The sequence below is a fragment of the Passer domesticus genome, chromosome 1 (assembly GCF_036417665.1).
Source record: "Passer domesticus isolate bPasDom1 chromosome 1, bPasDom1.hap1, whole genome shotgun sequence".
Taxonomy (NCBI): Eukaryota; Metazoa; Chordata; class Aves; order Passeriformes; family Passeridae; genus Passer; species Passer domesticus.
The window spans coordinates 156,865,554-156,891,450 of record NC_087474.1 but is presented as its reverse complement, the minus strand read 5'-3'; the positions used below and the strand labels follow the sequence as shown (position 1 = coordinate 156,891,450).

The 25,897-nt window shown below is 43.6% G+C and overlaps 2 protein-coding genes across 2 annotated transcripts in view; both read left to right on the top strand.

The window, feature by feature from the left end:
* Positions 1-11,152, top strand: part of KCNK9 (potassium two pore domain channel subfamily K member 9) — a 98,225-nt gene extending 87,073 nt beyond the window's left edge. Inside the window, exon 2 of the mRNA XM_064398396.1 lies at positions 11-11,152. Within this exon, the coding sequence (XP_064254466.1) occupies positions 11-852 (842 nt within the window). The 3' untranslated portion in view covers positions 853-11,152. The remainder of the gene's footprint in view (positions 1-10) is intronic.
* Positions 11,153-15,827: 4,675 nt separating this feature from the next.
* Positions 15,828-24,016, top strand: LOC135285755 (uncharacterized). Its single transcript, XM_064398381.1, has 2 exons — positions 15,828-16,131; positions 22,278-24,016. Exon 2 carries the CDS (start codon positions 22,299-22,301, stop codon positions 23,598-23,600), a length of 1,302 nt encoding a protein of 433 aa, XP_064254451.1. The 5' UTR covers positions 15,828-16,131; positions 22,278-22,298; the 3' UTR covers positions 23,601-24,016.
* The last annotated feature ends 1,881 nt before the right edge of the window (positions 24,017-25,897 follow it).

The window sequence follows — 25,897 nt, the reverse complement described above, 5'->3', positions numbered from 1 at the left end:
CCCCTCCCAGGTTACGGACATGCTGCCCCAGGGACGGATGCAGGGAAGGCTTTCTGCATGTTCTACGCAGTGCTGGGGATCCCACTGACACTCGTCATGTTCCAGAGCCTGGGCGAGCGCATGAACACCTTCGTCAAGTACCTCTTGAAACGCATCAAAAAGTGCTGTGGCATGAGGAGCACCGAGGTCTCCATGGAAAACATGGTCACTGTGGGTTTCTTCTCCTGCATGGGGACACTCTGCATTGGAGCAGCAGCCTTTTCCCAGTACGAGGAATGGAGCTTTTTCCATGCTTACTATTACTGCTTTATAACATTGACTACGATAGGGTTTGGAGACTATGTGGCCCTGCAGACCAAAGGGGCCCTTCAAAAGAAGCCTCTCTACGTGGCTTTTAGCTTTATGTACATTCTAGTGGGGTTGACAGTCATTGGGGCATTTCTAAATCTGGTTGTTCTCAGGTTCTTGACCATGAACAGTGAGGATGAGAGGAGGGATGCCGAGGAGCGGGCGTCCCTGGCAGGGAACCGCAACAGCATGATTATCCACATCCAAGAGGACTCCCAGCATGGTCGGCCACGGTACAAGGCCGAAGTAACAGACCTTCAGTCAGTTTGCTCCTGCATGTGTTACAGGTCCCACGAGTACACCAGCCGGGTGGTGTCCCACCAAAATTCGTTCAGCTCGAAGCTGAACCCCCAGTACTTTCACTCCATCTCTTACAAGATAGAGGAGATCTCGCCAAGCACATTAAAAAACAGCCTTTTCCCATCTCCTGTCAGCTCCATCTCACCTGGGTTGCACAGCTTTACAGATAACCACAGGCTGATGAAACGGCGAAAGTCCATTTAAAGGGATTTGTCTTATTTTGCTTTCCTTGTTTTTCCCAGTTCTTTGTTGTTTTGGGTTTTTTGTTCCTTGAGTGAGACGGAGCGAGGCCAAAGGGAGTAGAGCAAGCCAGTCCTCCTCTGAGACTCAGCTCTTGAGCATGAAGCATGGATTATTACTGTTCCAGCAAAGTATGCCTTACATTACCCCCTTGGTGGATGTCAGAGGATTCAAGGTGACGTGAAGTGGGTACCAAATCCAAAGTTGCACACACAGCTGGGAGCCTTCATGTGCCACTGGCACTCCTGACCTAACAAACTTTTTTCCTCACGAGCAGGTTGCAGTGTGTGTGCGTGTGCCTGTGTGAGTGCCGGGTGCGTGTGCGTGTGCGTGCGTGTGCAATTCCACAACCAGCGCCATGTGACAAAAATTAAAGCATCAGGTATTATTTTTTCTTTCGCCCTTGAAGCAGTTGTGTTCCAGCCTGCTTTTTTAAATTGCTTCCAAAAGGAACGGGGAGGGTGGGAGGGGAGCCAATTTGTTTTGTATTTTTTTTTCTTTTTTGCCAAGAGAAGCATGCGCCATAAGCAGTCAATATACCAGGTGTATCATGGTAAATTTTTTAATGCTAGATTTTAGATTGTATTAACATTAAAAAAAAAAAAAAAGGCAGGAGAAGATGGACCATTTTAGCTTGCCAGTTCAAAATTAAAAAAAAAAAAATAAAGCATGCACTTTGTAAAACTGGTATGCATAATAAAAACACAAGAAAAACTAGCAATGGAATTAATAATCAAAAGCAAATAATCATATTAATTTAACTATATTTAATTTTATAATTTTCAACTGTTCCAACAATTTGCAAGCAGAATTTCTAGAATAAATTGGAAAAATTGTTGGAACAGGAGAGTGTATTTTATTATTTTAATTTTATTTATAAGTTGTTATTACTATTATTATTATTATTATTATTATTATTATTATTATTATTATTATTATTATTATTATTATTATTGTTATTATTATTATTTTGTGCAGCAATTACCTGCATGAACAGGATTTCTATTTTTTGGAATGCTTGGTTAAGATGGGTATAAATAGGAGGATGTATATTTTTTCTTATATAATAGTGACAGGGCATTCCTTGTTTTAAAGAAATAAATAAAGATGATTGTCTCTAAATGCTTTTGATTTGTAAATAATGGAAAGCCTTTGTTGGTCTCAGGAAGAATTCAAGGGACAGTATCTTGTGTTTGGCTCACTGGGAACTTGTGAGATTAGATGTGATATTGCTTTTTTTGCTAGGCAAAGGCAAAATGCATTTAGCAGTAACAGGCAAAAATAGCTTTACTCCAGTGTTTGAAGGGCAACAGCAGGAGCAGTTGTGTTGGCAAGTTGTAGTGGAGGATGTTGAGACCATGTCATAAAGTTGTTCCTTGGACATTGTCCATCTCTCAGTTGTTCATCTGGACCAAACAGACTTTACAGAACTTAATTAGAGGCCTAATCCAGCTCCCTTTTAAGAGAATAGGAATTTTAAGTGATTACATGGGATTTAGTGCTTTTGGAGATTTATTTTTGATTTTACAAGGGTAGGACTGGGAGTTTTATGAACCTGCACCTTTGATTTAATTCTATCTTTTAAATCACTTTCTGTGTTAATTTGCCATACAAAACCCATTTCTTTTTGGCACTAATCACCTCCTGCTGATTCTACCATTCTGTGCTCTCAGTGTAAAAGCAATAATCCTTTTTTTACCCTTTAAACTAGATGGTGTGTGCCCAGCTCTGAGCTCTGTGTGCTGATGGATGTTGATACCCTCTCAAAGAGACATTTATAAAGAGCATTAATAGGGAGAAATAAGGGGTGTCATTCCTCCTCTGTTGTCTTCCCCTTGGCTTTAAATTATTAACTATCAAATATGCTCACGTTCTCCACATGTGTCTTTCAACAAGTAAATGACAAGCAAGTTATCCATGACTTTGACTCCGTTATGCAGCTTCCTTTGGGTGTAGAAATTGCTGTGGCATGAAATCCTCCATTAAGATTGGTGAATAACTAACAGGGTTCTTAATGAGGATGGACTTTTACAGAGTAATGTGTGGGGCAAGCTGGGTGCATCAATGCTGTGCTGCCAGTACCATGTCCTAGGGCAAATGCTGATGGCAGAAGGATCAAATCAAGAATACCTAAAAAAGCAGTTTCAGGATGTGTTAAACTACTTCAGTGTTTGACACTTCAAAGCTGCTTCCCCTGACAGCCCATAGGATTCACAGTGCTCTCCAAATTCATTTTTTTTTTCATTTTTGTTTGTTATCTCAGAAGTGAAAATAAATGTATGTCTCTTTTCCTGCTACGGAGATAAGTATGCCTGGAATGTGTACCTATATATCATGTACAGCTGCTGGGTGTATTTGACACTGGTGAGAAGCAGAAAAATTTTGGGGTTTTGCAGAATTTGAGTTGAATTTTGTGTCTGGCAAAGGAGAATTTGGGTAACAGGACCTTTAGCAGAATCTTTAAAAAGAAAAAAAGCAGTTTCATCTTATAAAACATTGCATAGATTATTTTTTTCTTTTCCTTTACGAAAGAATGAAACTATTATTTCTGCTGCATATAAAAAATATCTTTAAATGTCCTATAAAACATGTTGAACTGGAGAGGTTGAAAACTTTACATACTCTAGCTGATTTGTTACTAAATCTTACCTCTGGAATCATAAATGAAAAGTCAATTTTAATACACGGGGTGTTTAACCAGGGGAGAAATTTACCTCAGCATATCATGGGTTATCTGCCACTTAGAGTCTCTGCATTAAAACTCAATGGCTTTATAATAGCTCTGCTTTAGCTTAGTTGAAGTTTGTAGATGTAGTTAAAGAAATCTGTGTATGTTAATATGAAGGAGCCAGAGTAGATGTCCATAGCCATACTTTTAAATTTAAAAACTATAATGAGTCTATATGTTTGAAAGTGTTTTGCTTGAATGTATCTGCATTCTTTGGGATTTTCAAATATGCTTATGTGTTTTATTTTCTGGCTGAAAAGCCCACAGTTTTGTCCAACCTATATTTTTGCCACACATGGGATTTTGAAATAGCAGGATGTTTCATTTGCAACGAAACTCTTGCAGGACTTTGCTTTGTGAGCAGCCAGATACAAGAACTCTTGCAGAACACAAGGCAAAATCTGCCTCTCTCTTTAGTTGTTTTCATGGTTCTTGACTGATGTGTGAATAATGGCTTGGGCTGTCTGGAACTGGAACAGACTGAATCATGAAAGGGAAGCTTTTGTTCAAGGTTAATCCCAGCTTTTCAGTTAAACATGAAAAAACAGTCAGTGAAAGGCGGGCTGACTTCTGTCAGTTCTGTCTCTGGCTTCTTATTGCCCTACATGTTTTCTTCTCACAACACTGCTTTTCACAGAATACTTTGCCTAGTTCATTACTGGGTTTATTCCATTTAAGATATAATCTCTTTCAGAACAACTTCTCTTGCTCGCTACTCGCTCTTCTGAAATTCAGCTACAAGCAGGTAGTAGTGGTGCTGCTTATGACTAGACATCCTAATGTCTGCTATCACTTTGTGATGCGCTCTCATTCCCCAGAGTCTCATTTCCCCTACCATTCCCTATTATTAAGCATTAGAAATAATAATAATAAATCAGATTAGTCTATTTATGTCACACTAATGTGCTCTTCATCAAAACAACACAAATTTAGCTCCCTGCTGTCGACTTTGATTATATAACAACCCTATTATCCTATAATATTTCATATTATCATCAAAGGGAAAAATCAGTTTGATCAGTGAAGCACCAAAATAGCTTTGACTGAGCGTGCTGTGATATGGAAACAAGAGGAAACTTAATAGAACAATGCAGGCACAAGTCTCCACTTGGTCTTCATTACTGTGTAAGGAATATCCTGACTGATCTAACAAGCACTGCTTTGCCAGAACTTTGTACTTGCACCTGCTTTACAGGGATGCCTGTAGTGGGGCAGCCCCAGAAGGGGTCTTTGGATGTTCCTAGAAGAGTCCAAAATAGCTTCTTGGTTGTTAGTGAATGGAGAAGATGTACAGTGACCTGCAGCAATAAACTTCTGTTTGAACTCTCTGTAACAGCTCATCAGGATGAAGTAGACATAATTTAAAAAAAAAGAAAAAGAAATAGAAAAAAATGAAGTGACCAAGTTAATCTACTGTATTGTCCATTTTCTCATTAGTTCCCTATTGCTTTGGTCAATGAAATGCCAGGGCAGTAATCAAGATTATTGTGAATGACTTAAGCAAGGTAATTCCTTGTTTTCTCTGAGACATTTGGAAGTTTTTGTTAAGGAAAAATAAAGCTTGATTTGTTGCTAAAAGCTTAAAAAAGAACAGTCAGTAGAACCAAGATAGAACATGAAAATGTTCCAAAACCATTTGGTGTGTGCAGAGCAGAGGGCAGGGGTTTGGGTAGAAGTAGCATTCAGCTGAAGTTTATGTCCTCATTTAGCTTTATGTAATATTCCCGTTAATATTAAGATCTAATTAAGACAGTCATTTAAAATCTTTATGAGGAAGCTGGATGAGAGAGATGTGTTGGAGTGTGTCCATTACACTAATGTTATGGACTTTTTCATGCATATTTCAACAAGACACTATTACTGACTGGAATATTGCACAAATTACAATGAGAATCACAGCACTGCTACTTTCATCAGCCAGAGAAGTGTAACATGGAACTAAAAAAGAAAATAATGCCTTTCTGACCAGCCTGCTGTCATCTAACTCTTTATATAAAATTTTATTTTGGAAACTTCAGTAAGATAAATTGTAGAAAAAGAATTGGCTATCATAACAATTCACCAAAATTGAAGCAAATGGAATAATGACATTGGACACAGGAAATTGATTATGGATAGAAGGTGCCCTGGGACTCTTATGCCAGTTAGTCTGAGCTCAGAGGCTGAATGAAAACCATGAAAAACTGATGAAACCCTTTGCCAAAATGCAGTTTTCAGTTATTTAGGATGCATATTATGAATATGGCAAAGCATCTTTCACCCTCAAAAAAGTAGTGGGAAGGCAAAAAGAAAGTTGGGAAAATAAGAAATTGTTCTCAGAAGCAGGAGTAGTTCTGTTATTTCCAGTTGAAATGGCTGTGAGGTGGTGCTGAAGGACTGTTGAGCTTTCATCTGTGTAGAATCACTCTGGGAGACTGCCTGTCCTCTGCTCAGTCATGGCCTACCCCAGTGTTCCACTAGGATAACTGCTGATGGGGAGATTCATGGAGTTCTTGTCTCTCCAGTCAGGTTTTTGCTGCTGTCTCCATTTAAAGCAAATTTTCTCCTTGACTAAGGCCTGGGTAGGCAGGACCTTCCTCTGAAGCCAGCTGATTTGGGTGCCATGCAATGAATCCTGATTTATACCCTTTTCCTGACACTGGAATTTTATTTGTACCCTTTTCCTGAGACTTTTTTCTATTTACTGCTAGATACTCTATCAGTGCCTCCAACTACTGCTCACCATGAACTCTCTTTCCTAAACCTAAGGAAAAGCAGCAAGACCTAAAACCAACAGTCATCCTGTATAATTCATGCAGCTGTATTTTTCTTTATGGAATCCAGTCATTCAAAGCTGCCTGCTAATTTTAGGCTGGAAATACTATCCCTGGAGCCTTCAGCCTTCATTTGTCTCTCCTTCAGTGAATATTGTAATTAATAAATATCCCAAAGCCCTCCTTCACCTTGCTTTCTGACAGGGTAAGGAGTTCTGCCATGTATGAACACCCACAACAGATTGGGAAAAAAAAAAAAAAAAGGAGGGGTAGTGGAGGAAAGATTAATGCTGCAATTTTATTGGTAATTAATATTCACAGTTCCAAGCTGCGTTGTCTTTTAGTTCACTTTGAGAAATGCAGAGCAAACAACAGGATGATAACATTTATCATAGCTGGCAAATTCACAAGTGGAGCCGGCAAATATAATAATTGAAACTATGCTCCATAATGCATCTTCCTCATGCATGAGTTCTGATACCACCATCCTGGCTTTGATTCATTGTTTATCTGGCCTGTGGAACAGCTTGCAGTAATTGCTGTATCCAGAGCACTACACTTGAGGCTAGAAGAGAGATCCATTTCACAGACAGCCACCCTCTGGCTTTCTCTACGCCCTCTCCCCCCTTTCCCACTCAGACATTAACTCATCAGCTTGCCATTTCATGGACGTATGTTCAGGCCCAAGATCACCACACTCTGTACTCTGCCCCCTCATCTATTAATGAAAAGCATTATGCTGCACAACTACACCCTGGGGAAGGAAATGTTCCTCTCTAATTACCACTGACAAAAGAAATCTACAGATTGATTAAAAGCAATATGTAGGGAATTAAGTAGGAAACACAACATGGATGACCTTGAATGGGTAAGATTCATTTCTTCCCTGGCTGGGATGCGATGCATTAACCTACAAGGAGAACTTTGGAGTGTGTTTGTTTGGGACAAGGCCATCAGGAGAATGGCCAGCATAAATTGAATAAGCAGGTAAAAAGCCACAGTGGTTTGGCTCATTGTCTGTAGGTCATTGGTGAGGTCCATGGCATAGTTTCACATTGAGAAAGAGTCATGGCTTTCTGGCTTTAGTTTATTTCCCAGTCATCTGCAGGCATCCTCCCACGCAGGAGTGGCAGGAGGTGTGGGAAGGATGGACCAGGGCTGGTTCTTAGTGGAGTGAATTTTTGTGGTGAGACCACCTTACTAACACCAGTGTCAAAGGAAAGTAGGGAAAATTTTGTCTCCTAGAGCACCTTCCCTCTCCTATTCCATGGAACAGAGATCAGTTACACCAACCCTCCTTCTGCCTGCAGCAAATCCAAAAGACCTGAACTGTGGTATCTTTGTCCATCTTTGATAGCACCTGCCCAGGGCCGTAGGAATATGTGGGAAATTCTAATCTTTAGCTGAGTTCCGGAGTTCACAATACAGCAAAGAAACCTCTTTGTATTGACTGTGTTTGGACAGTTTCTACATGTTAAAATGTCATCAAAACTGACCTTTAGAGAAGTAACATTTATTCATTATTGCTGGCTCTCCCTGCAGAGTGGGTATGAAGTGCCTCAATCATAATTATTGTTTCAGAGGATAATTAATCTGATAAAAGTATTTAATTAGATTATCTGAAGTAGACTGTGTAAGTGATTTTGGCCTCCCAGAGTCTGAAAACGCAACTCTACAAAATGATTTCCAAAAGTCTTATTTGATAATATCACTTCTGACATGGGGGTCATGCCTCAGCTGCCCTACTGACAAGCATCATCTTGACATCTTGACTGGAGCTGGTGTTGGAAGGATCTGAGGAAGGGATTTCAGCTCAGCACCAATGCAGTGAGTCTCTTAATTCCCACTGAATTCAGGGCTGATATCTGACTTGCACACTGGGCAAGAGCTCAGGGCTGGTTTCTCCTTAGTGTTTCTCCTTAGAAACCAAGACATGGAACTTGGATGGCAGTGCCTTCAGGTAGATCTACAGCTGTTTCTTTCAATGCTTCCTGTGAAGTATCCACCACCTTTATCTCACCTCTCTGATTTGAAGCTCTTCTCAGAAAGCCTTCTGGATGGTGAAATGGGTGGTTTGAAGTTTCTTGTTCAGCATGCAGCAGTGGGCACATACCATTGCCCTCATTATGCCAGTCATCCAAATGGATCTGGGGGCCAGGTTACAGCATTTCATTGTGGTTATGACCACCAAAACTTTGCCAAATTCTTCCAATTCCTCTAGCAGCTGCTGTCTTCCCAAAAGGTTGGCCAAGAGGGGCAAAAGACACGTATGTGAGATCCTTCTGGCAATGCAATTAGTTGGGTTTTTTATCTTCACTGTGCATTCCTTTCAAGTTCTTCAGCATTGAAGCTCCATCTGCTCTGTGGTGATTGATATTTCCATGCGACTTCTCTTTTCTTTGAAGAATTCATTACTGCCATGTGTGTTTTCCAGAAAAGATCATTTTTAGCCTATCTTCTCAATGCCTAACATGAGAGACACTGCAGTCAGAGGCAGCAGTGGGGAATTCCTCTTGATTGTTGCTATTGTGCCCTTTTTATTCTCTTGGGAAGAGCAGAATCCTGTGTGGTCACCTTTGACCAATACAACTGGTTTGCTCAACACAACTTAATGATCTTTTCGTGGCAACTTCCCTCCTTTTCAACTGTTCAGCTACATTTACATTGTGGCAAATATTTTCTGTATAAAGTCTTAGTGCAGGAATGTTATTCAGCTCATTGGAGGACAAGGGTAATACCTGCATAACAAGAGAGGGATTCCAGTGTCCAGGTCATAAGAGGTTTAAGACAGTTAATCTAGCAGTTGGGTTTATTAAGTAATTCCTTGGGTACCACTCTGAACACTGCTTTGTTGGACTTTGACAAATTTGGTTAACGCACACAAAATTAGTTTTGTTGTAAGTACTGTTGGGTTGACCTTGTCTGAAAAAAAAAAAGCTAATATATGCTTCAGAAAGAATCCTGTCTACTACAAACCTCTGACAATTAAGAAATAAGCAGAAATTATGAGGCAATGGCTTTTTCTTTAGAAAGCAAACCTAATCTGTCTATCTTTTACAGAATGCACATTGCCTGTAATATAACCAATAATCCATCTGTTCTTCTTTTTTTTTTTTTTTGTCAAGGTCAGGAGTGAACTGTGGAAGAAAAAAAATAATTTATTTTTCCTCTTCCCTTGACTTGTTAAGATTTGTGTGGTTGTTTGTTGCCATTGAGGAGTATCAAGTAAAACTTTTGATCCTAGTGACATGATGGCAAAGGAAATGGATTGGAGCTGGATAGGTCAATGGGGAAAGGGAGGGGGGCTTAACAGTTGTTTCCAGTAGGCCAAAAGAATGTGGATACTGTCTCTTCAAGGTGCAATTTCTTACTTCAACAAACTGTTCATCTATGAGAAACAGGGACAAAAGTGTTCAATTTGGGACCTAAGGAGTTTATATGGAAATTCTTGGATTTCTTCCAAACACACATACATGTTGAAATTAAATTGTGAATCCTACTTTGGAGACTGAGCCTTCCTGCTCAGACAGAAGCGTGCGTGTATGCGTGTGTTTGTGAGTGTGTGTTGATGCTGTGTCTCTTTTGGATCTCTTGACACTTTTTGGTGCATTTTTGTACTTCTTTGAATGTGCATATGCGGATTATCGATGATGTATTGACGGCATTCTAAAGGCCCTCAACAGCCTGAGATAGAGCAAAAATCTAAATTTCTACCCTGGTTGATAACATTTTCTGTGCAGCACACAGAGCATTGGGGGCATGGTCATCTAGAAAGAGGAGCCGCTCGGCTGTGGAGACTGCACTTGGAATTTACCTCCTGGAAGCTGTTTTCTGTGCTCATTTCAGACCTCTAAACTTCAACATAGTTGTTGAGCTGGTCCTAGAAAATGAGAACGATCAGGTCATAAGCATCAAGATGTGATTTGTGATAAACCAGTGATAACTTGATCACAAAGAACCAAATTAAAGACTCTTTTGTGTTTTCATTTCTTTTCCTGGCCTTCTCCGTCATGGGAGAGGATGCCTTCACACATGGCCTTAGAATGCCGTACTGGAGTCAGAATGCAACAACAGTCAAATGAAAATAAGATGTATTGCAGCTTACTTAAAGAATGAAAACTGTATCACACAAATGTTTACAAGTCCAAGTAGACAGCGAACCCCTGTACAATATGTAATTTATGCAAGGGATTGCATCTTTTTTTTGTAATGAATGCACTACGCAACCCTGTATATATTTTACAATGTCTTTACAGAGAAAAAAAAAAAAGAATCATTTACTGTAGTGTTGTAAAATAATGCACTTTTCTAATTTTTTCATTAAAAATCCTATGGCACGTTTTCAAATGTATATTGTTTCTTTTATATTGAATGTGGAAATGTTAACTTCCTGTAAAATTGCACTACAGAAGTAAAATCCACTGATGGAACTTATTTTGTTAAAGAAAAGTCCCTTGACAACCAACAGATGTTTATGATTATACAATATGTATGTGTGTGCATATATGTGTATATAGTGTATATGTAATGTATGTATATGTATATGCACACACAGACATATATCCAGTGATATGTGTATATATAAAATGATATAGGTCCAGATTTATATATGATTGTATTAATATAATATCTATAGATTGATAGATATATAGATATGTATATATATTCATACATACACACAAGAATCACAATGTACAAACCCAGAAAGGATTACTCATTAAATTTAAGGGGGTTGGGGGCAGAAAGATGTCATATACAGAAGATATTTTGCATTGCAATAAAAGCTTTTTTGACAAAAGTACGTGCAGAGTGAAGTATGAACCTTCATCAAATACCCAACGATGCTGTTCCCAAATGACTGCAGTTCAGAATAAGCAAAAACAAACTGCTTAGAGGAGGCATGAGGGCAGAGTCAGTGCATGGTGGGCTGGAGTCAGATGTTGAGACTCCCCCCATCTTAACTTTGTGGGGTTAAAGGGCAGGATCTTAGGATATCAAAATGAAAAGCGTGACTTCTGACTTGAGATCAGTGTTCCACTCATTAAATTATTAACCTGGTGCTGCCTAATGAAAGAGGGGAAGCGGGTCTCAGTGCTAATTTTAGCTGGCAGACATTGCCTTGAGGCACAAGCATGATTCCTTGTTTGGGTTGGAGCATTGGGCAGCTTGTGCTGTTGTTGCCATCCAGGTGAGTCACTAGGGAAGCCAGGGACAGGCCCTCACTTTGTCCTAAATTATGTGATTTTTGTCATGAACAAATGTTTTAAGATCACTTAAAGAATGACCAAAGCTATCAGTAAAGACAGGATTGATATAAATGACAGCAGACAAAGTTATTTGGCAAGATTCACTCTTACCACTTGCTAGATGGTTAAGGCACACCAAGGGAAAACAAACAAAAAAATCCAGAGTTAATCAATCCAAACCAAAATAAACCCAAAACTACCCATGTAGAGGTGGGGTGGGGGTGACATAAAAGGATAGAAAGGGTAAGGTAAAAAGGAATATGCCTGAAGACCCAGCAGCACCTAACATTATTTAACAGCACTTAAATGAAACTTAACAGCACCTTAACACCTTAACTTTTAAGTTAAACAACTCAGCAAAGGATTCACATAGAATTTTCTGTGCCACAACAGTAAATTACAGGCCTCACTACAAATCCAAGGTGTCTAAGTATCCAGGAGAGCAGCATTTCTCCACATTTCCTATGGCATATGCACCCTTGCGTGCAGACAGACATGAAGAGCCTGTACAAGGTACCTGTGAAAAGTTCCCCTTGAAGGGAGCAAAATCCTCACTTCAGATGCCTTTCTATGTTCTCAGCAGGTGAAGGGCTGAGGAACTGGGGTATCAGGCCAGGATCTCTCATTATTCTGTAATCCCCCAAGTACAGCAAACTTGAGAGGTCTCTGATTCAGGGAGGTGTCCACTCAGAGGGAGGTGCTGGTCCAGGAGAGCTCAAAGGGTTTCACTTTGGGCTGCTGTTTACTGGGCCACAAGAAAGACTTGGGCTTTGGTCATACCAATGTTTCCTCCTGGCTGCAATTCAGGTCGATGGCTTTCTTTGAAAGTCTGAGTCTGAGAACAAAAATATCATCCCACTTGGGTTGTAATTCAAGTGAAAAAACCCCAAAAAACATTTCTGAGGCTGTTCATTAAGAAAAAAGCAGGGGCTCATTAGACAGCACAAGTTCCTGGGAGCACATGATGTTCCTGATAAACTCAAGAGGGGCTCATCCCAGGTGCTGTTCATCAATACTGAGGCCTAATGAGGTTTCCTCAGATTATAATGTGGCCTGGGAGAGGAGGGACCACCACAACTGCTCCTACATGAGCTTTACCACACCCTGCTACTAATGGAAGGATTGTAAAAGTTGCCAGAGTTAATATTTCACATTTAAAAAAAACATCTCACTAATGGGAGGAATTCCCTCTTTTTTCCTTCTCGGTGATGTTGTGACCAGAAGCTGATCCCAGCTGCACAGTGACAAAGAGTGAGAGGTTTCCTATTTCCTTCCAGCAGCTTTAATGAAAGGAAACATCTACATAAACAGTGAGAATAGCTAGCCATTAGAATAAAAAGATGGTTGCAGCAAATTTACTACAACATGCAGTGATAAAACAGAGACCAACTACATGTTACAATATAATAATGGAATTGTTTGGATTGGAAGTGATCTTAAAATCATCTCATTCCAGTCCCCTGCCATGGGCAGGGACACTTCCACTTGATCAGGTTGCTCCAAGACTCATCCAGCATGGTCTTAGAAAATTCCAGGGATGGGGAATCCACAGCTTCTCTGTGCAGCCTGTGTCTCACCACCAGCTATAATGAGACATTACAGTGACAGTGAGACGAGTTTGCTGCCATAGCCTTCATCTGCTCTTGCTGTTGATGAGTTTCACTTACAAATGAGTGAAGAGCCAAGAAGTCCTGTGTGTTGGTACACAGTGAGTGTTCAACACATCTTTATTTAGTGCCTGGCCTACACTAAAACAATAAAAAAATGCATGTGACATCTTCATTTTTCTAGTGAAGACAGCAGTACTTGTGGCACAGAAAGCAGAAAACCAGCAGTAACCACGGAGATGAAGATACCCAAGTAATCTCACATGGTTTTTTGGGCTGCATCAGATAACATTCTTTACTGGGAGAATAGTGAGTGGCACAGATTTCCCAGAGAGGCTGTGGATGCCCCATCCCTGAAATGTTCAAGGCCACATTGGATGGGGCTCTGAGCAACCTGGTCCAGACAGTGGCATCCTTGCCCATGGCCAGGGGTTGGAACTAGGTGACCTTTAAGGCCCTTTCAAACAAAATGATCCTATGATTTCTATGAACATCTCTAGCAGTTAAGATCAAACTATTTCTTTCTTTTTGGAGTAGTATTTGAAAGCATGTTTTATCATGCACAGAAAAGCTGAAGTGTTGTTGAACCCCATTTGCTCCTTTTCCAAAAACCTTTCAGAGTAATTCATTAAGCAATCAATAATATAGACTAGAAGACAACATTTTAAAGGGCTACAGGTAGTACAGGAGAATTTGAAGAAAACTTGTATGTTGAGCTTAACAACCACAGGAGTGTCATACTTCAGGGGATGGGAGTAAAAATGAAGGAAAAAACCTCAATCTTTCACCTATAGGCTATAGATATCTTTATAAATTTGAAGAAAAGTCTGATTTTTTTAGGGTTTGGCTGCTGCCATGTGCATGGGTCTTGTCTCAGAGGAGGAAAGGAATTAAGCATCCTGCAGAAAAATGCAAGAGCCTGCTCAGTACATATTTTGCTTGGTTGTCAACAAACCACAAATTTCAGTCACTGACAACAGGTTTGTGTCTGTAATCATGCTGTGACCAAATCTCTGCATCTTTCTCACCTAAGGCAATATCTTTAATTCAGCTTGTCCATTGTAAAAACAGTGACTTTTGAGATGGAACAAATGAGGGAATTGTGCTGGAAGTATACCAAATAATAAGTAGTACAGAAGAGATAAATGAGCTCTTCCCTGTTGTGCTCTCTCACTCTCCCAGGACAAAGCAATATCCAATTGAACAGAAACTGAAACATTTAGAACTGAGAGAAGAAAATACTTTTATTTCTGATAATAAAACAATACGTTTAGGAATAAAAAAAAAAAAATTAAAAAAAAACCACAAAAAAAAAAAAGAGGAAAGAAAAAAAAAAAAACACAAAAAAACCCTCAAAACATATTTCTAGGATCTTCAGAGCCAGGGAAAAAAAAAAAAAAAAACAAAACAAAACAAAAAAAAAAAAACAAACCACCCAAAACTGTTATTTGATTAAAAGGCAGAAAACAAAAGCTCTGGAAGACCTGGAATCAGTGTGTCACTCTGAATTCAGCCACTGAAAGAGGTATAAATTACTATTTTGCTGCTGGGACATGATTCTGCCCCTGTACTCTGCTCTCATGGACCCCATCCAGAGCACTGTATCCAGCTGTGGAGCCCCCAGCACAAGAAGGACATGAAAGTGCTGGAGTCCAGGGGAGGACACAAAGATGATCAAAGTGCTGGAGCACCTCTGCTGTGAGTTCAGGTTAAGGACTTGGGGTGGTTTAGCTGGAGAAGAAAACGCTCCCAGGAGACTTTAGTTCCTCTTCCAGAACTGAAGGGGATACAAGGAGAGCTGGAGAGGAACAAGGGGGTGATAGGACAAGGAGGAATGGCTTTAAACTGAAAGACATTTAAATTGATATCAGGAGAAAACTTTTTACCATGAGGGTGGTGAGTCCCTAGCAGAGGTTGTGTCAGAGGCTGAATGTTGTAATTTATAGCTTAAACATCTTCATGAAGGGAATTTGCCTATTATAGCAAAACTGTGTTACAAAAGCTGCAGAGAAGACCACACCACCCTGAACAGGCCTTTTGACTGAGAGATGCTGGTGGATGGAGATAAGACAAAAAAATGTTCAGGGCTGGGGGAGAAGAATTGTAGCAGGCACAAGGCCTGCAAGGCCTTGGAGAACAGAAGCCTGAGCTAGGAAATACCAAAGTCAGCATGACTAAGGATTTTAGAAGCCCCCCTCTTCCGCCTTTGGGACCCTGTTATCTCTCTGTAGACTCATAGGCCACTTTCCCCTGACCCTTACTATTGGACAGTTTTCAATCCCCCTATAAGGTATAAAAACCCCTAGCTCTGCCCGGTTCGGCAGAGGAGAGCTGTCCCTGGACCCTTCGCGGAGACCCCAATAAAGGAACCCTGCGGAATCCACACAGCGCTGCTCTCTCTCTCTCTGCGTCTGCTGCGGCTATACCCAGGGTGACGGCCCCAGGCATGCTAAAAGAGCTGAAATCACTAAAGAGCTGAGCTGCAAATCACTATAGCTGCCTGGGCTGCCTGAACCCCCGCTGGGCGATCCTGGACCCTCCGTGAGCTATCCTGGACAACCGGCCTCCCCGCTGGGCAGCTGCCCCGGGGGACCATAGCTGGCGCTCCGAACAGAGCCGACGCCCGAACAGCGGGGGGCCCCTGGGCCAACATCTGAACCGCCGTGATAGCCTGGCCGCGGAACTGAATGCCGGACCTGGCATTTCAGAGGAGCAGCATTTCTTCGTGAAATTGTCACTGCCTCCGCTCGCCAGAGATCCTGGAAGGAGAAGCTCTCCGTTTTAGAAGGACTCTTCTGGACAGGACGTCAGCCGACCCGCAACAACGACACCTGGGCACGCGAGTGTCCGCGGAGGCTGATGAGCAGACGACCCCCAGCAGAACTTTGACCCACAACAGGCTGAAAAGTGTAAGTTTAACACAGCCTCTCTTGCGCGCAAAAATATTTTTTCCTCGGGTCCTTTTTTTTTGGGTTTTTTCTTTTTTTTTCTCTTTTTTCTGCTGGCGGGAACTGAAACATGGGATCAAAGCTTAGTACGTTGAAACGATCCCAGAACGAGAGAGATTTATATTCCCTAATCCTAGAAATCCTATCTTCTAACAACTTTTCTTTTTCTAAAGGTAACCTTTCAAAAACTAACCTGAAACGTTTTATAAAATGGATTCTCTGCCACTTCCCAGATACTAATACACAGACTATTACCTTAGACTCCTTTTGGGATACAATTGGGACCACGATATATAAGTTTCAAACTAACCAAGACTTTTCTGTAACTCGGTTTTTACCTATGTTCCACGCTATAACTAAAGCTGTAGAAAAAACTAACAAAAATATTTTAGCCTCAGGGCTAACTTCTGTCGAACGAAACGAAAAGTTCTTATCTCACTTAACAGAAGCGCCTATTTCAAATGCTAATGGAGGAGATAACACCCCCTCCACCCTGGAATCCAGCACTCCGCTGGGTCCTAGGGTCCCGCCATCTGCGCCGCAACCACCCGACCCCAGGGCGCCCACGGCCCCTGCCCACCCCCTCTTCCCCCCTGCCTGCCCCTCGGGAGCCACATCCTGCGCGCCTCCTTGCTCTGTGTTATCTCCGAGAGCATCTGCGCTAGTTCCCGCCGGGACTGACCCAAACCCCACCCCTCCCCCTGCTCCCCCCGACCCTACTGAGGCCACCCCCACCCCCCTTGCCGTCCCTCCCTCTCCCGCCCTCGCCCCCCCCGCTACCATCGCGTCTTTCCCTGTCCCCGGCACCGTCCCTGCTGCGGCACGGGACCAGCCCGCCTGCGCACCCGTGCCCCCCCCCACCACCGCGCTTTTGCCTGCCGCCGGAATCGTGCCCGCCGCACCCTCCCTCAGTCCCGCCGCCTCCTACATCCCGCATACCCCCTGCCCCCATACCCTCGCTGCGCAACCCCATACCCACGCTCCGCAGCCCCCGGTCGGGACCCCCCAGACTTCCTTCAGTTCTGCCCCCCCTCCCCACGCCCCCCAGTCCTGTGCATGCTGTATCACGCATTGCACGGCCACCCCGCCATGTGCCACGTGTAGCCACGTCCTGCCATGTGCTGCCTTATACCCTGCCCAGCCACAGGCACCTCTGCCAAATGCAGCTCCAGCCAGCCATAAGAAACATAAGGCAAGGCCTGCTAGCTCTCACTTCTCGTCATCTGATGACAGCAGTGACAGCGATTCTGATTTGGAAATAGAATATGTTGATCCTTGGGCAAAAATAAAAATGGAAGCCACACAGGCAGGGGACTGGCAGTTAGCTCAGAGAATTACTGCCTTTCCAGTAGAATATAAGAAGGGGAAAAAAGGAGGTGCCACTAATAGAAAGACATGGGAACCTATTACAAATAAAGAACTTGTGCAATTAAGAAATACAGCCACAGAACATGGTAGAAGTTCACATATTTTTAGAAATTTCCTAGAAGCTACGTTCTCAGCACATGTTCTGGTACCCCACGATATTAAAAATATTGCCCAGTGCCTCCTTTCTCCCGCCGAGTACATGCTTTGGGAAAGGCATTGGAAAAAGCAATTAAAAACATTATCAGATAACTATGCTGCAGATGCTGATAAGCCAAATTTTACACTCGAACAGCTGGCTGGTGAAGGGGATTTGCAGAAACCCTCTGACCAAGCTGATACTTTACCTAAGGCAACATTACAAGACGTGGCTATAGCAGCAAAAACCTCTTTATTTCTCACCCCAGATGATTCTACCCCTACCCACCATTTTTCTACTATCAAACAAGGAATAGATGAAAGCTTTATCAAATTTGTGGATAGAATTAAGGATGCTCTGGAAAAACAAATAGAGAGCACAGAGGCAAGAAAAGAACTGTTGTGTAAACTTGCCATGAGTAATGCGAATGAAAAATGTAAAACAATTCTGAGAGCCTTACCCATGGACATAGAACCTACCATAGAGCAAATGCTGGAAAGCTGCACACGTCACCTGTCCACTGACGACACAGTGGCCCAAGCAGTTACTAAGGGTGTTGCAGAAGGAGTTTCTAGTGCATATGCAGTAATAGCTTCTAAAGATCAGGTCCGCTGCTACCACTGCGGAGATTTTGGACATTTTATAAAGGACTGTCCAGAGAGGTCACCTCCCAGGTACCCTCGCAATTTCCACCAAAGGCCCCAGAATCAGCAGCACTATCAGCCACGTCCGGGAAACTTCCATCGGAGCGTGGTGGGGCCCCACGCAAGGACACCAAATCAAAGGCCACCCAGACCCAGTCACGCACCATCCCAGGAGATTCCAGACCACATGAGGAGGATCCAACACACGGAGCAATACCAAAGGGAACGCGCCGTCAGCTGGTAACTGCACTGTCCATTGACTTTAAAAATAACAATGTTTATCGTGTTCCCACAGGCAAACGTGGACCAAAAGGAGGTCCTTCTAACATTCTAGTTATAGGTGATTCTCTCCATAGCCCAAAGGAAATATTTGTTGTTCCAGAAGTACAAACAGTGCACCCGGGACAAGAAATCTTTGTCCAGGTGTACTGCACAGACTTACCATATTTTCTTCCAAAGGGTACCCCATTTGCACAGGCCTTTCTACTCCCTAAGAATCACAGGGAACAGCTTCCTCTCAACCCCACAGCAATGTGGATACAAGTTGTGGGACCGAGTAAGCCTGTCATCGAGTGCGGTCTTACCTGCAGAGGAGAGAAGTTCCACCTACCAGGGATGCTGGACACCGGTGCAGACGTGACCATCATCGCCCGCTCAGAATGGCCAGCACACTGGGAGCTACAACCTGTGGCAGGCATGATCACAGGGATCGGTGGAGCTACAGTTTCCATGCGGAGCAAGAACAACATCCTCGTCGAAGGGCCTGAAGGCAAGTTGGCAACCATCCGCCCGTTTGTGGTAAGGGCCCCCATCACCTTGTATGGACGGGACATTTTATGTCAGTGGGGAGCCTCCCTACGTATTCCCAGTCCGGATTTCTGATTGGGGCCACTGAGGAGCGCGCACTGCCAGACACTCCTCGTCTCACCTGGAAATGCCATAACCCGATCTGGATCGAGCAGTGGCCCCTCTCTAAAGTCAAACTGCGCGCACTACATGCCCTTGTGGATGAACAGCTCGCCAAAGGCCACATCGTAGAGACCACCAGCCCTTGGAATTCTCCAGTCTTCGTACTACAAAAGCCTGGAACGGACAGGTGGAGGCTCCTCCACGATCTTCGCAAAATCAACGAGGTCATCGAGGACATGGGTCCCCTCCAGCCTGGCCTGCCCTCACCATCGATGCTGCCTAGAGACTGGACACTTGCTATCATTGATATTAAAGACTGTTTCTTCAGCATCCCGCTGCATCCCCAGGACGCTCCACGGTTTGCCTTCTCCGTTCCCTCTCTTAACAGAGAGGCTCCACTCAAGAGATATCATTGGTGTTTTCTTCCTCAAGGACTTAGATGCAATCCCAGTCTATGCCAATGGTATGTTGCTCACATCCTGTCTCCTGTTCGGAACCTATTCCCAGGTGCGATCATCCATCACTATATGGACGATATCCTGGTCTGTGCACCAGAAAAAACGTACTTGGACAAAGCAGTTAAAAAGACTATTGAAACCATAGAAAAGGCAGGATTTGAGATCCGTGAGGACAAAATACAGTACACCAATCCATGGACTTACCTTGGACTCCAGATCCGGGAACGGACCATCGTACCCCAGCAGCTCACCATCCGAGACGACCCAAAAACCCTGAGAGACTTACACAGTCTGTGCGGATCCATCAACTGGGTACGTCCACTGCTAGGAATTACAACAGAGGACCTCGCTCCACTGTTCAACCTTCTTCGGGGCAAGGAGAATCTGGACTCTCCATGCACTCTAACACCAGAGGCCCGAGATGCCATCACCAAGGTCCAGGAAGCCCTGTCTTCACGCAAAGCCCATCGCTTTGAGCCCAGCCTGCCTTTCCAGTTCGTCATTCTGGGAAAAGCACCTAGGTTCTATGGACTGATTTTCCAATGGGACACTCAACTTCGAGACCCTTTACTAATCCTGGAGTGGATCTTTACAAATAACCAACCCACAAAGACCATTACCACCTTCCAAGAAATTATGGCACATTTAATAAAAAAGGCTAGAACTCGCCTCCGTTCCCTTGCAGGGTGTGAGTTCACATGCATATATTTGCCAATGACCACTGGGGATCTGGAACATTTGCTCCAGACCAATGAGAGTCTCCAGTATGCCTTAGATAGCTATACAGGCCAAATTTCAGTGCATATCCCAAAACATAAGCTTTTTAATCGTGACGTAACATTTCATCTGACTCCAAAATTAGTCCAAAGTAGGACACCTCTCAAAGCTCTAACTGTCTTTACAGATGGCTCAGGGTCATCCCACAAGTCGGTAATGACATGGAGGGACCCTAAGACCCAAAATTGGGAATCTGACATAAAAATAGTGGAGGGATCTCCACAGATTGCGGAGTTAGCAGCTGTTGTCAGAGCCTTTGAGAAATTCAAAGACGAACCTTTTAATCTGGTCACAGATTCAGCTTATGTTGCTGGCATAGCTATGAGAGCAGAACATGCTCTTCTCAAAGAGGTTTCCAATCCAAAGTTATACCAATTGATCTCCACATTAACACGTTTAATTTCCCACAGAAAACAACCTTACTATATAATGCATGTGAGGTCACACACTGACCTCCCAGGTTTCATTGCAGAAGGGAACAGGAAAGCAGACACCTTAGCCATGGCAATAGAGACTGCTAATGTCCCTAACATCTTTGCCCAGGCAAAGTTGTCACACTCATTTTTTCATCAAAATGTGCCTGCCCTTATCAGAATGTTCAAGCTTTCAAAAGATCAGGCAAAAGCTATTGTTGCCACATGCCCAAACTGTCAAAACTACCAAATACCATCTATGGGGACAGGAGTCAATCCCCGAGGTTTAAACAGCTGCCAGCTGTGGCAGACAGATGTAACCCACTTTGCACCTTTTGGAAGGTCAAAGTACGTGCATGTATCGGTTGATACATTCTCAGGAGCAGTATTTGCATCAACACATACAGGAGAAACTGCGCAGCACACCATAAAACATTTTCTCCTCGCATTTGCAACCCTGGGAGTACCAAAGGAGATCAAAACAGACAATGGACCTGCCTATACCTCTCGTAAGTTAAAAGAGTTCTTCAGTGAGTGGGGAATACAACACAAGACAGGTATACCTGCAAACCCCACAGGACAATCCATCGTGGAAAGGACACATCAGACTCTCAAAAGAGTCCTCAATCAGCAACAGAGAGGAACAAAAATCACCTCTCCAGTTGAAAGACTTTGCAAGGCTCTCTATGTCATCAACTTCCTGAACTGTACAACCTCAGAGCCTGATCCACCAATACTTCGCCACTTTGCAAATACCACCCAAGCAAAGCTCACAGAGAAACCACCTGTGCTGGTGAAGGACCCAGAAACACATAAAGTCTCTGGACCTTTCGAACTCATCACGTGGGGAAGAGGATACGCGTGTGTTCTGCTACCATCTGGTCCAAGATGGTACCCAGGGAAAAACATAAAACCATACCTAGGCACTGCAAATACCACTTCCACAAGCAGTGACAAGAATCCTCCTGAGTCAAACACAAGACCTCCTCAAAACCAGACCAGCTCGGCCTGGAGACGAAGACGTCGCCAAACATCCACAAGTGGAGGAGACGACTGTCCCATCACACAGCAGCAGACAAACCAGAAAGCTGAACAACATTCTGTGGCATCAAGCCCTAGGCCAGGCACAGCCTGAAAACAAAACTGTTCTTTGAATTAGATGTTATTACCCTTTGTACCCTAAAAACCCTATCGTCCCTTTTATCTACCCTTACCAAAAGCCTCTAAACTTTTACCCACTCCCCCACCCTTAGCACCATAGAAAAAAAACAAAAACAAAAAACAGTAAAAAACAAAAAATAAAGGGGGGAGGTGGAAGGAACAGAGGAAAGGAACAAGAAAGGAACCCTAACCCTCCCCTCCTACCATAAAAATAACAAATTTTGCTTATATTCCCTATCAGAAGCCCCATTCCTGCCCAAAGATGAAAAATATCTCCGTTGGCGCTGTCCTCACTGCTGCCTGGATGTTCCTCACCGTGCCATGTGCCGTCGGTTGGATCGGCCCACAGCCGAGCCATAATGTCTGGGTAACCTTAGCAAGAACATTAAAACAGGATAACATGTGCTTATCCATGGGGAGCGTTGATAACCCACTTTCCACATGTCTAGTAGGAATTCCTTTTGTAGCCGATGATTGGCCCGCCTATAATTCAGAGCTTCTCCGCACCACAGGTAAGAGACCCCACCAGGTAGAAACTTGGGACCAGTGGACAAAAATACTGCCCAATGCTCTTGAGGAACCTCAAGAATTGGATTTATTGGGGTCCTCTAAGGCCACCTTCTGTGTCAAATTTTACTTTAGAAGTCCAAAGAATAATTTGCCTGAAATTGATCTGAACAAAAACACATACCGAAAAGACATATCACCAATTAACAAAGCCTACAACCCTCACGATTGGTGTAATTACACTGCTCGTGTGATCTCTGTGTCCTCTCTCCATCCCAAAATTCTACCCAAGGGAACGTTTCTCATCTGTGGTGATAGAGTATGGGCTGGGATCCCCTCCCGACTCCAGGGAGGTCCCTGTACCCTAGGAAAGCTGTCTACCCTTACTCCAAATATCACCTTGTTGCACAATTGGAAAAAAGAGAGCGAGTTAAAACGCCACAAAAGGTCCTACACAGCATTTGATGAAAATTGCGATCCCAAATTATACGATTGGAACAAACCTAAAAAGATAGCGGTCTCTATATTCCTACCATGGGTAGCTGCAGCTAAGGCCCTGGGTGACATAAATCACCTTGGGTGCTGGCTCAGTAAGCAAGCTAACGCTACTTCTGCTGCCCTGAGTGATCTCTTAAAGGAAGAAGAAACCACAAGACACGCCTCCCTCCAAAATCGAGCAGCGATTGACTTCCTGCTGCTTGCCCACGGACATGGCTGCGAGGACTTCGAAGGGATGTGCTGCTTCAATCTCTCTTCACGCTCGGAATCCATCCACGCCAACATCCAGAAACTGAAGGGACTTGTGAAGGACTTAAAAGTAGAACAGACCCCAGACTGGGTCAATGACCTCTTCGGTCAATGGGGATTAACGGGATGGGTTGCATCTTTGGTTAAGGGAATGTTGTGGATTTTTCTTGTAATTGTCATCGTGTTACTTATGTTCTCATGCCTTGTCCACTGTTTTAAAAGAACCATAGGGAACGCCTTTTTTCTAAATACAGAAAGTGGAGTTGTAGCAGGCACAAGGCCTGCAAGGCCTTGGAGAACAGAAGCCTGAGCTAGGAAATACCAAAGTCAGCATGACTAAGGATTTTAGAAGCCCCCCTCTTCCGCCTTTGGGACCCTGTTATCTCTCTGTAGACTCATAGGCCACTTTCCCCTGACCCTTACTATTGGACAGTTTTCAATCCCCCTATAAGGTATAAAAACCCCTAGCTCTGCCCGGTTCGGCAGAGGAGAGCTGTCCCTGGACCCTTCGCGGAGACCCCAATAAAGGAACCCTGCGGAATCCACACAGCGCTGCTCTCTCTCTCTCTGCGTCTGCTGCGGCTATACCCAGGGTGACGGCCCCAGGCATGCTAAAAGAGCTGAAATCACTAAAGAGCTGAGCTGCAAATCACTATAGCTGCCTGGGCTGCCTGAACCCCCGCTGGGCGATCCTGGACCCTCCGTGAGCTATCCTGGACAACCGGCCTCCCCGCTGGGCAGCTGCCCCGGGGGACCATAAAGAATGCACTCACAGAGCACAACCTTAGCACCTTGGGGAGGCGACCACAGCCCCGGGGCTGTCAGCTGCCAGGCTCCACAGACCCTCCACCAAAGGGTGGGGGGAAGAGGTTTGGGGTGTGTGGTGGAAAAGCCCCTGGCCAGAGGTGCAGTGACCTCTCATCCTCTCCTGAGCAGATCAGCTCAGCTGCAGGGCTCCCTTCCCCCAGGAAAAAGCTTGTCCACAGCACAGGGGGTGTCATGGCCCATCAAAGTCCCTCCAAAGGGTCCCCAGACCCTCCACCAGAGCACTGCAGATGATGAAACAGCCCCTCAGCATTGCAAGGGACAGTGCCCAACACAGCCCCCTTAAGGGAGGCACCTGGGTGTTCCCACCTGCCCAAAATGAATATTAATCCATGGGATTCTACACTTCACAGCGTGGTGCAGCAGTGGTGACAGGGACCCTCACCACCAAGAAGAATAGACAGAGAGGAGCAACAAGATGTCACTGGGACCCTTGGATGGGTGACATGCTTCCACCTAATCCCTGTCAGTCTCTCCCTGTCCCTCCACCCCCCATGCACACTTCTCTCCCTATTTCTTTTTTTATTTCTTTTATCTTTCATTCTCTTTGCCTCTTTTACTATGAAATCAAATATATAATTTTTTTGCACCAACATCTAGCCTCATTTGGTTTTAATCACATTTTTTGGGTATATTTCAAACGTTTCTGAGTCTGATCCATTTTATTCACAGAGGCTTAGCTTTCTTTGCTCTTCTGGGTTTAAACTGGTTCACAACAAGTTGCCCAAGGAAGGCCTGGATGTCCCATCCCTGGAAGTGTTCAAGGCCAGGTTGGATGGGGCTTGAAGGAACCTGGTTTAGTGGAAAGTGTCCCTGCTTATGTCAGGGGGGCCTGGAATTAGATGATCTTTAGGGTGTCTTCAAACCCAACTATTTCATGACTTTATATTCAGACTATCCTGGCCTCCAGCATTTTACTGCTGGGAAATGCTGACTGATGAAGAAAAGGAAGAAAATGTCCTTGTAGAGGAAGCCAATGCACTGTGCCACTTTCATAACTACTGTTGATGAAAACTCCTGACTTTAACACTTGTCATGGGTTCAGATGACCTGTCCTGACTTAGGTCTAGGGTTATTTCTCCCAGGGTCTGGCTAAGTTAGGAATGTGCCACTTGGTTTCTAAGAAGGTGGAAATGCTAGAGATAGAATCTACTAACCTATACCACCCCAGTCTATACCGAGTTAATCTTTCCCTTCTACCTTCTAGTCAAGGTTGAGAGGCAGGAAAAACCCTCTACTTTAATATCAGCTTTGCTCCTCCATACCTCCTACAGAAATGGTCTTGTGTCACAATAGACCCCAACTTTGCTCTGGAAATTCAGGTCATGTGAATGAACTTGTTATTTCCAAAGGGTGCAACCAACAGCTGCAATATTCAAACTTAGGTTTGAACAAAAGGAGAACATATGGTATGTCATGGTCCTTCTCTCCACAAAAGCCAGCAGCTGCTTTTTCAAGCAAGAAGAGTTTACTCCATCCTCTGGTGTCCTGTGCTGCCCAGTGGATTGAGAGCAATAGCTTTTATCTGTTTCACTGTTGTAGTGTCTGATGAGTGTTACCAGCTGCATTTTGAATGGTTGGATGCAGAGGCAAACTGACATCTGTGGAGTTTTAGGACAGAGGTTTGCTGTGTTCTACACAGAAATGAGAGGGGAGAAGTCCAACTCACAACACGAGTGACTTTGATCTCAAGCTATGAGTTATGCCTCTTGATGGGTCATATTTAGTGATCACAACTATTGCTGTGTTTTCTTTTATTTCTACTTCGTAAAATGTAAGAAA

What these genes read in the sequence shown, in the direction of transcription:
- LOC135285755 (XM_064398381.1), top strand. Translation starts at nt 22,299, where the DNA reads ATGAAAAATATCTCCGTTGGCGCTGTCCTCACTGCTGCCTGGATGTTC.